Genomic DNA, 17,988 nt, shown 5'->3' on the forward strand with positions numbered 1-17,988 from the left:
CATGTTGCAGTATTGAAGCATAAACATTATGAACTGAATATAAAGACAACCTAATCCTAACAATGCCCCAGGGTGTGTCTTCAGTGACCCGCACACTGGGGAGTAGGAGTGATAGGCACGGGAGGGACATCATTCCAAGTATCTTCCCTGGCATTTGGTTGAACTCTCAATTTGAGCATGAGGCGCACAGCCGAAAATGGACTTTCCTGCAATTAGCCAATGGGGAAAACCAAATCCCCCCTCTTCCTGGTGCAGTACGTCCCCATAACAGTTTCCAAACGTTGCCTTTAATGAGAGTGAGCAGATACCTCTGCTAATTGGCGGCCTGTGCAAGGGAGCCTTTAACTGATCTCTGGACCCTTAGATTACATTAGGTTTCTCCCGAGCTCTTTCCACTCCTGCTGAGGCTCACGAGAGGCCACCTGGGGGTGTGAGGTGCTCTACGCGGGATTTCAAAAGGAACGTTTAGAGCGGAGCCTCAGGGCTGACAGTCTGCGCATGTCCTGGTGAATAGTGTTTTGCGTTCTGCGCAGCCGCAGTACAGCGCTAGGGTCCTTGATGTCTCAGCCGGTGTTGTGTGATAGCCTGCATCCCCATGCTAGCGTGAAGGAGAGTGTTCGGCAATCTTCGGGACCCAAGTGGGCGTGGTTCCGAAGATTGCCGAACACTGCCTTCCTCATGCTGCCATGGGGATGCAGGCTATCACACAACACCGGAATGCTTTGCCCTACTTGTGCCCGAGTCGTCATCTCTTTCATGGCGGTTAGTTGCTGAAAAGGTCAATTCGGAGGAATCCAGCGAGGATCCCTAGAGAGAAAACAAATATCATTGGAGGAATCCTGCGGAGATCAGTGGAGCGAAAACCATTGAAGGTCACTGGGGCGAAATGAGTGCACAGGGGTCAGATGAGGTGAGTTGAACTTGACTCCATTCGCTTCCGCCTTCCTTGTGAACAGCAGTTATTGCCTCAAACTGGACCCATCTCACGAGGCCCTCCATCATCCACCCTGAGCCTTTTAGCCAGCTGCGCTTTGGATTCTGGGAGTTGTAGTATCAGTTGCAATATGAAATGTGGGCCTAGACGGGCTATAATTCCCGGCATTCATCATGCTGCTGTCTAATTAAAGAGGATTGGCTGTAGGTGATCTTTGTGACATGTGTCCAGTTGACAGCACTTGTATTTGTATGTATTGAAGAGAATTATGAGTGCTTCTGTCAGGAACAATGTGCAGAAGTAATAAGAACAGCACATTCCCTTACAAGGGTGCTTTACAATGTTAGAAAGTCAACAGTGAGCAGAAAATGGCGAGGGTATCAGGGGCAGAGGAAAACGCAGCTAGCTGGACACCTGGGCCAGGGCCATTAGCTGCAATGGTATTCCTGGTGTCCACTCCCTCAGCCTTTCTGTGAGGCAGTGCTGTGTTGAGCACTGCACAGGACGTAGTTTCCACTGCCGACTGTGACCCTAATGCATGCCCTCTCCCCCTCCCCCCTCCCCCCCAGGCCGCCTTGCACTCTCACAGGCATGCATGAAAGGAAGTGCACCGGTCCCAGTAGAACTTCCATGCTGGTGAGAAGGGAGCTGAGCTTCCAGGGGGTGCAATGGTTGCTTGGCAGCGAGAATGTTCACATGCACCAAGAACGTTGGCACATTAAAGCACCCGGAAAAGGTTAGGGCTAATGAAACGCATTGGTCATAACCTGGGCACTTGTCCACTCATGGAGACAGTTCCTTGATTGTTGGTGTAAAAGGCTGCAGGATTATTATCACAACTCGCTCTTCAGAACACTAAATGCTTGTCATCACAATAGAGAACTCTCTGCAGAATTGTTCTCCAGATGCGGCCACCAGCCGACTGCCTCATCTCTACTTTGCGTCCCTCATTTTCCAACCAACTCCACTCTAGGCCAAAGCTCCCCCAACCGGGCTGGAGGAGTGCCGTTTCTGCCGGGGGAAGCCGAGCCCTCTTAGATACCTCCAGCGCCCTTGACACTAGGCTTCAGAGGTGCACTGACTCTGGGAGGAGCGAAAACGTCTCCCGCTTTCCCAAGCTCATTTGTAGTTCTTACAGTGCCAAAGGGTCGCTTGCACACCGCCACCCACGCCACTGATGGGTCCACGGCCATTTGAGGCTCCCCCATACTGTGGCCTCCTACTTCCAGCAGTTTTGTGCACAGGTTCCAGAAAAACAGATCCATGCCTGCCTTTGACAAATGCACCCAGCCCCCTTCGTAATACTCAGGTGACTTTAGGTTAACCAGGCCATGCCTGACCTGAGTGAGTAAAGCCCTACCAAACCTGGCCATTGCTCTGTTCAATTTCCTCCTTGACCTCTCCACCGCCGAATGGCACTCTGCTCCTCTCTAGGATTGTCTCGGTATGATCCCTGATTCCACGATTTCCGTCTCCTCCAAACAGGTGGCCAATTTTTGGAGGGTGTCCATCATTTCCCTCATCAGCACACCTCTGCCCAAGCCTGTGAGGTAATTTCCCCATAGATGGATCGTTATGACGTCAGCTTTGGGGTGTTGTGCTAGCAGCTTTTGCAAATATCCTTCCAGCTGGCCCCATCTCATCCCAGACACCCCATGCCATCCAATCTTAAACTTTTCTGCTGTCATTCGTTCCCTTTCCGGGGTCCATCTTGCCTTGGCCCTTGTCACGAAGGAGTGACCCACCACCCAAACTCTCCTTCTGCTCCTTTTGGCTGCTGTTTGGTGAGGAGAGATGGGGAACGGAATGAATTAGTGTCACATTTTATCCAGCCTTATGTAGCTTTTAAAACAGTTAGACTTCCATTCCATACCCCTATCTCTTTAATTGCTCTGGCAGCATGCCCAGCCCTGCCGATGAGGTGGCAGCTCCAATTCTGAATGAGTGTGTACCAAAGGCCCATTCTGTTGCTCTTATGAATCTCAGCGCCGGGTCCATTACATTTTTAAACTGGTACCTGCTCGGGACACCCCCGTCAGTGTGCAGAAAGAGGTGGGACCTGGCCAGGGGTCTTATGTTCAGGTATGTCGCTAGACCCGTCACGGGACAGCATGGGCTTCCCTTAATGCAGTGGAATGTCCTTACTCTTCCCTTCCCGCCCTGATCAGTTTTGGACCTTCCTAGATGCTGCTGTTCCCACTTCTCTGTCACTGTGACGTCCTCCAGTCTCAAAAAACCCTTACCCACGCCTTCCTTGTTGTCCGGGACCAGCTCACTGACCCTGAAGGCCCCAAAAAAGGCCAGGGAGAAGGCCACCCTAAACATGGCAGCCTTAAAGTTATCCCTGCATGTACTTGCCAGGATTCCTATTAAGCTGTGGAGCTTCACCATGTCTCTAGGGCACCTTGGATCCTCTTTCTTTTCCGTGCGTTTAGCCCAGCCCTTCATTGCCATCTTGACATAATGTTCTTTAGTGGGGTCAGGGTCCCCCAACCACCCACCTCGTGGTAGTGGGCTATTGCTGCCAGAAGGGAAGCCACCCAAGTTCTGGTTTTCCGTGTTTGCCAACCCCACCTGATGAAAGCGCGCACAGGAGATCCTCATTGGTGCTCCGCCAGAAAACCTTCCTTGAATCTCAGAAACCTCTCCCAACATGCCTTGTATCTCCTCCCCGTGGCAGGTGCCAGGGCCGTACTGATGAGTGTGTGTACATTTTCCCAATCATGCCCCACCACTGGTCATCCTCAGAGAGAGAGAGAGTCATCCGCTATGTTCTTTACCCCCGGAATGTGTCTTGCTCTTACTTCTATGTCCAATGTGAGTACGCTTGTTGCCAGCTCCCTGAGCAGCCGCAGCACCCTCCTGTTGCTTGATGCCCCTCGATTTATAATCTGCACCACTGCCAGGTTGTCTGACCACAGAATCACCCTTTTGTTCGCCAGCGAAGCCTCCCATAGACGAAAGGCCACTACGATGGGAAACAACTCCTCGTGCCATGGCGCTGGCCATGCCTGTGCACACCAATCCTCCCCGAGTATTGCCCCAGATCTGTGCGCGCCTGACACATCAGTATAGAGCCTCATAATTTCGCTACTCGCCCATTGTTCCCTCCAGGGGAGTACCCGTTAAATCTTTCCAGGAACATGTCCCACATCTTCAAGTCCTCTTTTACTTCTGTGCCCAGGGTAACGTGTTGAGATGCATGTTGCAGCCTTACTGTCTTTAGCGAAATACTCCTGGCAAATACCTTGCCGCTGGTATGACCCTTCCTGCAAATTTCAGCTTCCCCACCAAAGACTGTAGCTCCCTCAGTGTCGCTTTGCTTCTGCTCCTCAATCCCTTGATTGCGTCTCGTAGGTCAACCACCTTATCTTTTGATAGCCTGGTCTTCCCTTCTTCTGAATCAATCTCAATCCCTAAGAATGTTAATTTCGATAGAGAGGGCCAGCGGTAGGCCCAGGTCTCTTGCTAATTCCACATACTGCCCCGTTAATGCACTGCATTCCTCTGTACCTTTTCTACCGATGAACAGAAAGTCATCCAAGTAGTGCATCGCCTTTCCCGCCCCGGTCCTCTTCTTCCGTGCGAATTGCAAAAACGTGCTACATTTTCGAAGTATGCGCAAGAAAATGAGCAGCCCATGGGCAGGCATCTGTCATGCTAGTACTGCCCACCTCCCTTGAAGCCCAATAAGTTGTAGCTTTATTTGTCAATTGGTAGCCTGAAAGCAGATTCTATGACTGCCTTACCCATCAATGCCCCTTGTCCCGTGTCCTTTACTAGTTCCGCTGTATCATCAAAGGACGCATAGGTCACTCTGCAACTCTCCTCTGTGATGCCGTCATTTATTGATTCCCCTTCTGGGAAAGATGGGTGATGGATGAGGCAACATTGTCCTTTCTCCTTCTTGGGCACCTGTCCCAGGGGTGATACTTAGAAATTCTTAATTGGGGGGTGTGGCGAAAGGGCCTGCTACCCTCCCTAAACTGAGCTCGTTGGTAATTTTCTGTTTCACCATTTTCTGTTTCATCCATTTTCTGTTTCACCACCTCTGGAAGCTTTCTCCGTCTCTCTCTTTTGACTTCATGGCCTGAGAAGGGGTTCACAAACCCTCCCCGAAACCCTTCCCAGATTAATTTTGCATCTGAACCGTTATGGTAAGAATTTAAAAGTGGCAGCAGTTTGGTCAAGATTATGGGTGATGGAAGTGTGCTGTTAAGTAAAGGTGTGTGCAGGTCAAGTTCGTTTTGGTATCTCTGTTGGCTTTGAGCTAAAGCTCTTTTTTTTTTCCCCGTCACAGGATGCTGTGCTATGCCCTCCAGCGCATTTGGTGCAAACATGTTTGAATTTACAAGTTTTACCAAAGGGACAGTAACCCTGCTCAAACTTCCAGCATGTGGCCTGCTCTCCCTGCTGGTAGCTGGACCTGCTATTCCAGGAAAGGAAGGACCCCCCCTCCTGTCCCCATAAGACCACTTATCCTTTCTGTAGTAAGGCTTGCCCTGACGCTGTGCCCTGTCCCCACTTCCTTTGCAAAAATCTGGTGGGGTCAGTTTCCTGGTCCTTACTTCCAAATTATGGAATTCTCTGCCTACATCTCTCAGACTGAAACAATCCTTCTATGCCTTCAAGAACAAAGCCAAATCTTGGCTCCTGTCCCAAGAATCACACAATCGCCTAGCGTAACTCTCTACACCAGGGCAGAATCGGTAAAATACCAGCGGCAACCATGGCGCTAATACCGCCGTCCGTGTAATGAGGCCCATTTCCTTATCCCACCCCTGGAATTGCACCAGTCATTATCGTTAATAGCTCTGTTTATCATTTGAGTTTTTTTTAGAAGAACCGATCTATTCATACTTAAGTTACTCAATAATTTCTCGCATTTCAAAGCGTGTGATGTCGAAGATAAGAGGCCCAGTTCATATCTCAAGATTGAGATTGGATTCATTTAGGTAACGTCAAAACTCTCAGTGCTTCTAATTTTGGCCAGTTTTGGTCACCCTGATCAAACAACAACTCGGATCCATACAAAAGTCTTGGAACCACTTTCATTTTGTAGCAGTTCAAGACTGGTATTAAAGAATAACGGCTGAAGCGTAAATGAACCATTGTCATCTGGGCAGCAGCATGATACTTTTGGCATGTAGCCTTGTACGTTGGCATTTTAAAGCAGGATTTTTATAGAAGGGAAAGCCTAGATGGATTAATTCACCAACAACTTCCATTTCTGGCCCAGCCAAGCGCTGTGAAAAAAAAAATACGTCTTACAGGCTTTTGAAAAAAAATTCTTTTTTTACTTATTGCAATTCTATTCTAAGTCATTATCATTCATAAATGTGTGTAATGCATTTAAACTCCATTGTAAGCCTATTGGTCCAGGATGACCAGATCATCCATATACACCAAGTAATGGATTGAAAAAAAGACCCACTTTAGAATGGAATGCTCTCACCCTATCCAGTTTGTTACCCAAGTCAGCAATATAAAGATTAAAGTGGGTAGGGGCTAAAACGCAACCTTGGTGTAAGCCTCTATAAGTATTCACAGGACCTGACGTTCTGCCAATATCATCAAGACAAACCCTTATGTGGGTCCCAGAATGCAATTGTATAACTATGTCTAGCAGATAGTCTGGCAAACCCCATATCTTAAGCTTGACCCACATAGTATTACGATTCACTTTGTCAAAAGGCCGATGAAAGGTCAATAAAGGCAGCATGATTATTCCTTTTGTTTGAAGACCACTCTTTCTTAATTAGTGAGTGGATAAAACCATATATAGGGCACCAATGCCTCTGCAAAAACCTGACTGTTGTTTATCCCAGAGGTCATGTTCCATTACCCAGGTGTTCAATTTAGATTGAACTCGAGCAGCAGAAATCTTCCTCCCAACATCCAGAAGTGCAACAGGAAGATAATTAACCAGTTATAATCTATTGCCTTTATTGAATATGTGTACAAGATATGGGATTTTCCAGGAGACTGGCATATAACAAGAATCTCCCTGAATAACAAGTAGAGGCGTCCAAACATGGGTATTATTTAAGGGTGATATTTGATAAACCATCAGGACCAGACGTCCTAACATCATCATAAATAAACTCAAACATCTTTGAACCGCTTCTAGAAGATAAAGAGCCAGTCGGGGCTACGGCAGTGCAAAAGTGCAAACCTCAAAAATGTTTCAACCATCTCTCCTCTGGGATAGGATTTATTTGCATAAAGCCCTGTGTGTCCTACACGATATTAATTAGTTTCCAAAAACATAGACTTTGGTTATTTACTATTACTTTAAGTATCAGCTCACACCCTTTATGCCAAAGGCTATGTGTGATATAAGAGCGTGATTCACGTTTGGAGGAACCATTTTTTGATTGCTCTTATTCTTTGTCTCAAAATGTGTTTGTTTTCTTTAATTCATTAGTCAGTGATAATTATAAACACCCTGGGAATGTTCAGTAAGCCCTGAAGTTAACTTGAAAAACTAATCTGAAAATTTAGATACTACGAAAATTCGTTGCTTCTCTTCATTGGATACTGGGTTAAAAAACAGTGCTAATTTCCCATTGAATCTTTCCCTTTGATTCATGTTCCCAGTTATTCTTCTCCCACTTTTAATATGTATCATAGTATGCGCATACATACCACTGAGTGTGCATGACGGAGGAATGATCATGTTGTCAAAATCATCTTCAGAATTGAGTCCAGCACCAGTAACCATTCCTCCAGGTTTCCTTCAACATCGCATTTGAAAGGCCCTCGGGACCTGGGGCTTGCGAGGGCTTGTCTTGTTGAATGAAGGAAAGCAGCGTATCAGTCATATGTCGGGGACAATGGTTATAGGCTAACAGACAGGGTTTTGTTTGTTTGAGAGCCTGCATATAGGGTCTCAAAGAAGCTTATCAATTTACCTTCTGCTACCCCGTTTATTTTGGTTTGGGCTTGTGGAGTTGATAATTGACCACATTTCTCGTCTATTTCTCTTTTTCTCTAAAGTTTTCGGCATCATTTGAGCGTCCCTCCTGACCATCTTTCATATGTCCTCTCAACCAGTGTTTGTAAGTGGACTTCAGTCTGTCAATAGCCTCTGTGACATAATTAGTTTCCCACCTCTTAAGTAAAGAAACTGTGCATCTTAAATTGGTCTTTTTTTGGGCTATCAGTATGTCATAGCCATGTCAATGGGGTCTTCTCTTATCGTTGTTTTTCTAGTAGGTTTTCAGATGAACAGCTAACAACTAAGTGTAGTTAACTGTAGATGTTAGGGCAGAGATGTTCATTGCCTTTGCTTGGGCATGAAGGGTTTGGCCCAAGTTTACAACGTCATGCTTAAGTAGCCTGAGTCGAGACCCCTTATTTTCAGGCTCAAGAGCAAAGGGGTGCCATGGCCACTGTATATTTTTTAGAACGCTACCAGACCTCTAGCCATGGTCTTTGGCTGTGGCCACTGTATCTATTAAAATGCAAACAGTGTCACTAGCCAAGGCCCTCACAGATGGACAGTGAGCACAGCCTTTGGCCGTGCATACAGTATAGTTTAAAATGCTTGCATTCTACTGGCCATTACCTTTGGCCATGCACACTGTATGCAGCCAACCTTCGGCCATGGCCAGTGGGCACAGTGGGCGCAGTCTTTGGCCGTGCACCTTGCATATTTTAATAATTTAAAACATGTGCATCCCATTCGCCTTTGTTGATGGCCAGTAGCCACGGCCTTCGGCCATGCTCACTGTATATCATGCCTACTCTTTACTTTTAAAAAACGACTGAGAAATGGCCAGTGATTCTTTACCCGTGACCTCACTGTATATGTCCCTATGACTTTTTTATACCTTTTTTCTCATAGTCGCATGTATAATATAACCAAGGGTATTTGTAGTACGGTCTACAGCTACCCACAGGTATTGTAGTTTTTTAGACCTGCGTTTAACAGGAAAAATGGTAAAAAAAAACAAACTAACATGCTTCCCTGCTCTCCCAGGCCCTCATCAAGTGCCCTCTCCCATTCCCCCTCGCAACACTTGTTTGTGTAATACAGTTTCAGTTGAAATGTCAGGTGGCTGCGGTTATACCCCAGGTTATACGCGAGGGTATGGGAACAATTTTGAGCCATGTGTTGCAAAATTGATCCCTAGCCCCCCCACTTCCAAATTGCACTTAGTTATCTCCCCCCACCATTAGCCTGTTAGCATTTGTATGTTATTTGACCTGCAAATGGCTTTTTTATGTGTGTCTGATAATCAGGGTTATAACCACGGGTATCTCTCGCATTGAGGGGGAAAAAAAGATGGCGACTGTTTCATTTCTAAACGCCCATATTCTCAATATACCCTGGTAGATATAGTTATTTATTTTGGAGCAGAAGGCACCCCCTTTATCAAATATTGAAATAAGTACTGATTGAAGCGGAAGCTCATATAAAGATTGTGTCAAATCTACTTCTAGAAGACACAAATGGGATAAAATGTGAAGAGGGTTCCTCCTGTTCATCCAAGGGTGGAGGAAAGGAGACCTGTTGGCCTTCCACCCGCCTCTGGTTCACTAGTTAGTGTAAATGTCAATGATCCAATTTTTATCATGTACAGTGTATGCATCCACTGCAACACTCATTAACAAAGGGTTGCACTGGATTAATACTAAACTCAACCCTCGTTTAATATTGATGGCAAGGAGGGTGAGCTGGGTGGGGTCTCCAAGAAGACTTAATTGGGGATTGTATTGTGGTCGCCTTTGCCAGCCATCTCTACTTAATGCTAACCTGGTAGATCTATTTAATGCTTCATCCAGATCTAGCCATCTGGTTGGTCCCACTCTCCTACTTCTACCATCTTAACCCATGCACCACCAGATTATCTGGAGGGTCTGGGCAATCTTTGCCAACCAGGACCAATGGTCTAGAGCAGCATAGCTGGGCCCATGGCCCGTTACGCCTTCCTGTATGGAAATCTATGACGGTGGGTAGCCAATACTTTGTGACAGTAGGGGATCAATTCAATTTTCTTATCGTTTTGATGTTATCTCAACACTTGAGTAAATTGATTGACAGAGGAGCATTGCAACACCATCAACCTCCTAGCATAATTTGATAATCAATCTGGAGCGAAATAGATGGGAACCATAATCAAATTGAAAAAGAAATGGCTGGAACCGATATTCAGCCATTTACCTTATTTCTTTCATGGAATGTTACTGGCGCACCATCTAAATTCAAAGATCCTGACATGATAAGACAATTCAAACAATTCAATATAATTCTTTTCCAGGAGACCTGGGCTATGGAAAGCCTTTTTCTAGATGGATATGTTACGGTTTTCCGACCTGATAGTATGAACAATGAGGGGAGATGATATGGGGGCTTAGTGATATTCATGAAGATTACCCTTACAAGCAAAGTCGGGGCCATAGACACCAATACGAACTGCCTCCAAATGGTTAGGCTAATCCCAAAGAAGGGAGAGGTGAATGTTAATGTTAAAGGATATGTTAATGTTGAAGGATATTTGTACCGCGCACTATCACCACTGGAGTGGTCCCCTGGTGCTCTGATGGCTCTGAAAAGGGAAGGTGGGTCAGTTAGTGGGAGTAAGTAGGAAAAGTGCAAGAGAGCAGTGATGTGCCATTGGCAACCTCAACCCGGTTAACTCAGTTGGCTGGGCTTGGGGTGTTTTCCGGTCGGTAGACGTCATGTGCTGTTGTGCGAGGCTATGTGTGGTTTGTTTTGTTGTTGCAGTGTAGTGAAGTTTCTGCGGTTTGTTGTGGTATAGGGTTGTGGTTGTGTTTGGTTAGAGTTTGAGGTGTATGCAGAGGGGTGAAATTGTTAGTGGATTGGTTATTGGCATCGCTGTCAATAAGCAATGTTCTGAATTTCCAAGTTCTTTCTAGGTGTGGCGCACGAGCATCACTGTCTATCTAGCTCTGGCACCAGCCGATATTCACAATCTCTTCCATAAATGATGCCTGCCAATATTCACAACTGTCTAAATTCGGCTCCTGCCCACCTTTGGAGCCTGTCTATATGTGCGGCTAACAGCCGGTGTTTACGATTCCGTCTGAGTGTGGCACACGCTAACAATCAGTTCTTTCTATACGGGACGTGGGCTAATGTATTTGTATTTGTATTTCTTTATTTGTATAGCGCACCTGGCCCAAGGGCATCTGGGTGCATATCTTAAGTTACATAGACATTGTGAGATAACGGTTACAGGGATACATGTACAGTCACAGGTAGTTGCAGATCGATTTACAGAACTAAATTAAGGTCTATGATTTCGTCTAGGCGAGGCACATGTTAGCATTCACAAGTCTGTCTAAGTATGGCACATGCTGACATTCATAGTTTCATCTAGGTGTGGGACTTGCTACCATTCATAATCCTATCTAGATTCGGCTCAAGCAAATGTTCATGATTTCATCCAAGTGTGGCACATGGTATCATTCATGATTCCATCTGAGTGTGGTACTTGCTGACATTCATAAACCTATATAGATACGACTCAGGCTAATGTTTATGGTTCCATCTAAGTGTGGGACATGCCAACATTCAAAGCTCATCTGGAGTTAAACTTGGTTGCACACATGTTCTGTATGCTGACTTTGTTACCCGACAGACGATCAAAATTCACAAGCCAGTCAACCTGGGTTAAATATGAACCATGGTGATACGATTGCTATTACTTTCCTTCTTAATTTTTATTTGAGCAATAATAATGATGATTTAAACACCTTTATGCATAACACACAAACCTTTTTATTTGCCTAGTTTCTGCTTTAACCAATATTTCCAAATGATGATAACATTAAGGTCCAAATGTATGGCAGACTGATACCCTCCTTGATTGTTTAGGACACCAACACATATTTTGCTCTACTTAGCATGTTTTCAAAGCTTTAAAAACCTGCATATTACATTAAGATACAGACAAAAGGGGGAAACGAACACAGTTAAAGCACCAGTATGAATTGACTGAGTTTACATTAGATCATTACGAAATGACAGTATTATAAACAATCCTATTTACTTTTTAAATACGAGACATTAATTGAATATTAGACAGTCAATTACCACTTAACAAAAGGTCTTTACTGCCCACTATTTATATAGATGCGTTTCTAACTAGAATGTAAAAGGAGAGTGTACCTCTACATTCTTTACAATCTACATTATCATAAGTCAAGAGCATTGTGTGAGGACTTTAACATCATTATAATCACACACACCTCCTCTGTGAGGACTACATTATTATCACACACCATTTCTATAGGGACATTAACTTAATTATCACACACCAGGTCTGTGAGGACCTGAACATCCATATCATGACACACAATCTCTTTTGGGACTTAAACACAATACATCATCTGTATGGGGGATAATCACATGCCATCTCTTTGGAGACTTCAACATCACTATGTCCATGCAACATCTCTGTGGATTCTTTATCCTCCTCATCAACACACACCATCTCCATCATTATTATCACAGACTATCCCTGTGAGAGACATTTGCATCACTATTATCACACACAATCTCTATGAGGACGTTGCATCTTTATGAACACACAACAACCCTATGGGTACTTCAAAAATAGTATTAACACACTATCTTTGTGGGGACTTTCCATTTAGCACCCTTTCCGTAAAGAAATTAACTTCAATATTATCACAAACAGTCCCAAAGTGGACCGTGACATCTTTATAAAGCCAATCCTCCGAAGAGGTGTTTCAAATCATTGTAATCATACACATTTGCTGTGAGGACCTTATTCTTATCACACACCATCTCCGTGGGGCCATAAACCTAGTTATCACACACCACCTTTGTGAGGACCTCAACCTCTGCATCATGACACACAATCTTTTTTTAACACTATATTTAACATATATAATAGTTCGCACAAGTTCGATCCAATAAGATGTGTACACATCAAAGAATTTCTAGAAAGTAAAATGGCATTAGCATCTGCCCCAAATTGCATCACAATAATGGGGGTGACTTCAATGTAAGGATGGCAAATGGGCTTCCAGATGGAATTTGTGAGGATATGGAGAACCAGGTCTTGGGGATCCCAAAACTGCAGGTGACGGATCTCTGAACTTGACCTAATGGCGCTTTGATCTGTCTTTTGCTGGTTGAGTGGGGCATGAGAACAGCCAATGGCAGAATTGACCCTGACATCTCTGGAGCCATAACCTTCGAAAATCATGCAGGCTCTTCAACAATAGATTAGATTTGTATTCTGGCAAGATACTGGCAGCTGATCTCTGAATTAAAAACCTTACATTATTTATTTCAGGATAATTTTCCAATTTCCATGGGGCTACGGTGGCTGCGACAAAATATGTTCTGCTTTTCTTTGTTTTTCATGATCAAGCAGAGACTAACACACATGCTAAACACAGGATCAAGTGGGCCAAAATGAATCTTCAGAGTATTTATCCAGACATTTTTTATTCCTATTCAATTTTGATCTCGTCTGTTTTGAACGAGGGAGCTGCCCCTGAGCTCATTCTTAGTTCATTTTGTGAGCTTTTGGGAAAGCATACTGGCATCTGTGAGGAACCAGGAATGAGACGCGGACAAAGAAGACTTATGTTTGTGGATACAAACATTTATTTGAATAATAAAAGGGATCTGGGAAAGGCCTCACTGTCCCTAATCTAGGAGGTATTTTCCCAACCTCAACAAAGGGTCTGTTCCTATGTCAAGATGATCAAATCAAAAATATCCTGTGTCTGAAATCCTATCCTAGTCCTCTCACACTAAAACAACTCTAAGGTGCTAAGGGTAATGTCTTTGACCAGAAAAGTGCACAAATGTTCAAGTTCAATAAAAGGCATACATCCAACAGAAATCTCGAATGGATGGTGGTCACAGTTCCAGGGGATTTATTTATTTATTGGGTTATTATAAGGCATCTATACACAATGTGTTTGAAGGCGCAACAAGACTTGGGGGTTTGGGTGGGGGTCCAGGAATGACACATATAGATCGGTCCTACTAGGCCTTGTGACATTCAGATTGTGCAAGTGCAGAAACCTCTAGGTATGCAGTGTGCTATGAATAACTCATTATTATAGTGCCAGAGGGTTAAGCGCATGCCCGGAGGGGCCAGGTGGACAAAGCCCAGGGAGAAGAGAGTGCAGTTGTTGAAGGTCCCTGTGCTAAGTGCGAGGAATGGGCTGGAAGGGGTAAGAGCTGGAGGCCCAGCCAGACTATTGAAGGGGTAGGGAGCCCAGAAGAGCAAGTGCAGGTAGGGGGAGGGGTCAGAAGAGACCAAGTGCAGGAGTAGACTGGTATGGAAAGGGACTGGTGCCCTGTAAAGGAGGAAGGAACCAGGCAGCCAGTCAAGAGGCAAAGGGGGAGAATTAGCACAGGATGGAGCGAGGGAAAGAGTAAGAGTAAAGGAGGGTCTTGGGGAGCTTCTGTAACTTAAGGAGATCCGGCTCAAGTCTGATAGGGCCAGGGAGGCCATTCCAGAGGGAGGCACCTGCGGAGGAGATAGATCTCTGCTTGGAGAAGCGTCTGATCTGCAGAGCGTTGGAGCTAGAAGACTGAAGGGCTTTAGCAGGGAGGTATTTAGGGAGACAGAGTTGGATGTATCAGGGTTCCAAGCCCCAGAAATCCTTGTGGATGATGCAGCATGTTTTGAACTTTATCTTCGCAGCAACAGAGAGCCAGTGGAGAGCTTGTAAGGCTGGAGAGATGCAGTTTTTGGATTATATGAAGGGAGGAGATGGGTAGGTTGCGGAAGAGGCTGTTGCAGATTCCAGCCTGGAGAGGAGCAGAGCTCTGGAGACATTGGGCCTCATTACGAGGTTGGAGGTAGCCATGGTGCTATTAGCACCATGGCTACCCCCTTACCGCATACCGGGTCCGGGTTCCCTGAATGGGGACTTACCGGGTCATTCCAACCTTGGAGGACCCGGTATTTCCCCATTCAGGGAAGCCATCCCCATTCCCATTCGAGCCCCCATAGGGCTCAATGGGAATGCGGAGGGAGCTAATAACGGGCCTGTTAATAACAGGCCCGTTTTTGGCTCCCTGGTCCTTTAGCGGCTCCCGCTTTTACCAGCCGCCCTTAGCGGGACCCGCTAAAGGACCTCGGAATGCGGCGGTAAGGGGTTAACGGCACCAGCATCCTTACCAGCGCCGTTAACCCCTTACCGCTGCACTCGGAATGAGGCCCATTGAGTTTCTGGGGGAAGATGAGGTAAGTAAGAATGCCTCCGAGGAGGCTAAGCTGAAAGTGAGTCTTCTTGACGAGGTCTGTGAGGTGAGGTGAGGAGAGAAGGAGATAGGAGTCGAAGATGACAGCAAGGTTTTTTGCCTCGCTGGAGGGTCTGGGGAGGGGGCCCATGGAGGGTGGCCAGAGTCTAGGGGAGAAAGGAGGGAGCTGGAGTCCTAATGAGAAGGATCTCCGTCTTGCTGGCATTAAGGCAGAAATCGTTAGCAGTGCACCATGCCTGAATAGCAGACTGACAATCAGGTATGACAGGAAAAGGAGGAGGCAGAGAAGGGGAGCTTGAAGGAGAGTTGGACGTCATCCACATAACCCTGGACGTTAGGAGAGAAGTCAGATGTCAAATGTGCTAAGGGGGGCAAGGTAGATGTTGAAAAGGGCTAAGGTGAGAGAATAGAGCCTTGTGTGACACCACAGGTGGAGAGTGAGATGGAGCAGAGAAAAGGGCCATGTTGAACCTGTGAAGGTCATACAGAGAGGAGGGAGGTCAGCCAGGCCAAATCGAGGTCTGTGATGCCAAGGGCGGTATGATTGACCCTAGTGAAAGCAGAGGAGATGTCAAGAAGGATGGGATCAGAAGGAGAGTCAGAGTTGAGATTACAGAGCAAGTTTTCACGGGTGTTCAGGAGAGCAGTTGCCATGCATTTGGCTGCACTGAAGCCAGACTGGTGGTCGTGGAGACAACCAACAGATTATGTGTAGTGGTTAAGCTGGGAGATGGCCAGCTTCTCCAGGAGTCTGCCCAGGAAGGGGTTAATGGAGATAGGGTGCTAGTTAGCCAGACAGGAAGGGTCGGCAGAAGGCTTTTTGGGGAGAGGGTGCACAAGGGAATGCTTGATGAGTGACGGGAACGAACCAGTGGCAAAGGAGTAATTGCAGAAATCAGCCAAAGCTGGAGCAAGGGAGACAGTGGGCCTCATTCCGAGTATGGAGGTAATCATGGCGCTATTAGAGCCATGACTACCTCCAATACCGGTACAGAGTCCGCCCTTGTTCAATGGGGACTTACCGGTCTATTCCGACCTTTGCGGGAACGGTAAGTCCCCATTGAAAAAGCCATTCCCCGTTCCCATTTGAGCCCCCATAGGGCTCAATGAGAAGGCGCTAATAACGGTACCGCAAATTGCGGTACCGTTATTAGCTCTAAAGTCCCTTAACGGGTCCCCTGCTTAACGCCTGGTAAAACCAGGCATTAAGGAAGGGACCCACTAAGGGAACTCGGAATAGGGCGCAAAGGGATTACCGGCACCGGTGTCCTTACCGGTGCCCGATATCCCTTTGCGCCCAACTCGTAATGAGGCCCAGTGTTGTCCTTGATAGTTCTGGAAGAGCAGGGGAGCGCCTATTTGGATAAGACTTTCATAGGGCACACTTTTCTAGAAACCTCACCAGGTGATATGGGAGAGAAAGAGACAGGAAGGGGGAGGAAGGGCAAAGGGAGAACTGAGAGCGGGTGAGGGAGAAAGGCGAGGTGTAAAGGAGAGGGAGGACATAATGTCCTGAGTTTTTGTAATGAAGTGAGAGGCCACAGAAGTGCAGAGGGACAGGGAAGGCAGAGTAGAAATGGAGACTGCTGTAGGATTGGAGAGTTCCTTGCAGATCTTGAAAAGGTCAGCCGTGTTGTTAGTGTCCCCAGAGATGCAGGCTTGGGTATAGGCCCTCTTCTTTGAGCAGATGGAAAGCCTGTATTGCCTTTGGACCCAGCAGCAGTCCAGTTTGTCAGAGGATGTGCTTGAAGTCTGCCACTTATGCTCGGATGCTCTGCACTTGCGTTTCAAAGAGGCCAAGTCAGAGTCGTACCAGGAGTGGCACTTGGAGGCAGGTTTTGTGGACAAGGATGCCCAGAGTTTTGGGAATAGAGAGTTGAAGGTTAGTACGGTCTCTGTCAGAGTGAGAGTCAATGGCAGGAGTAGGAGGGGGAGTGAAGGTGGTGGCAAAAAGCAGCAACTGACACTCCCTTCATGGGTCGAATGACAGAGAAGGAGACAGGCAGTGCGGGCCAGGCACTGCCAGCCAGGGGACCCAGGAGGTCCAGGTGAAACGACATGCGAGAATGATCAGACCAGGAGATAGGAGTCATGAGAGGGTTGGAGATGGGGATGTCTGCAGAGATGAGAGCATCCAAGGTGTGTCCGGCTGAGTGTGTCGTGCCGGAAAGGGAAGAATGGAGGGGGGAAGAGTGTCACAGATGTTGCAAATAAATACCAGAGGCTGCATCGGGGGAGTCGAGGTGAATAATGAAGTCTCCATGGGGGAGAAGCTTGGGGGTAGAGGCCAAGAGAGACAAAGTGAGATAAGATCACTCTGAGAGGAAGAGGGAGACCTGGCTAGGGGGCCTGTAGATGGTGGCCAGAGTCAGTGTGTCATGAACCCGTTGGGAACACAGGGCATATCTCCACATAGCAGCGTGGGGAGGGACTGGACATTGAAGGTGGCTGGCTGGCTCAGGCGTTCATTGAAGAGTATAGACTGTCGCGACCCACACCAACATGGCCGCCAAGTCTGACCGTGGGGCAGAACTCAAGATGGTCCCTAGCTGGCCCGTGTTTTTGAGAACCCTGGTGGTCTAGTGTTGCAGGGTGCAACCCGAGGCTATAAAATCATGCCCTAGGCCATACCCTGTGCTTAGCGTTTCTTTTGCTACCTGTGTAAGCAGTGTAATGCTTACCGCAACTGGTTCCACGTGAACAGAGACTTCCAACCTTATTGCTGCTTCCTGCAACCTTACCGGTAAACTCCTGAAGCTCCTCTGTGCTCCGAATCCGTTCCAATTGTAATACTTACTTCAAGACTTCACTGATCGGTCTCCGC

The 17,988-nt window shown here is 46.6% G+C and overlaps 1 protein-coding gene across 2 annotated transcripts in view; it reads left to right on the forward strand.

The window, feature by feature from the left end:
* Window positions 1–656: 656 nt before the first annotated feature.
* LOC138489316 (zinc finger protein 420-like) overlaps window positions 657–17,988 on the forward strand; it is a 147,844-nt gene continuing 130,512 nt past the window's right edge. The window contains exon 1 of one of the 2 annotated variants that reach the window (XM_069617015.1): window positions 657–910. In XM_069617015.1, coding sequence (XP_069473116.1) covers window positions 887–910 — 24 coding nt within the window. In that variant the 5' untranslated portion in view covers window positions 657–886. The remainder of the gene's footprint in view (window positions 911–17,988) is intronic. The other variant, XM_069617014.1, reaches the window with a different exon arrangement.

This window comes from Ambystoma mexicanum, chromosome 9 (genome assembly GCF_040938575.1).
Source record: "Ambystoma mexicanum isolate Mex_15411 chromosome 9, UKY_AmexF1_1, whole genome shotgun sequence".
Classification (NCBI taxonomy): Eukaryota; Metazoa; Chordata; class Amphibia; order Caudata; family Ambystomatidae; genus Ambystoma; species Ambystoma mexicanum.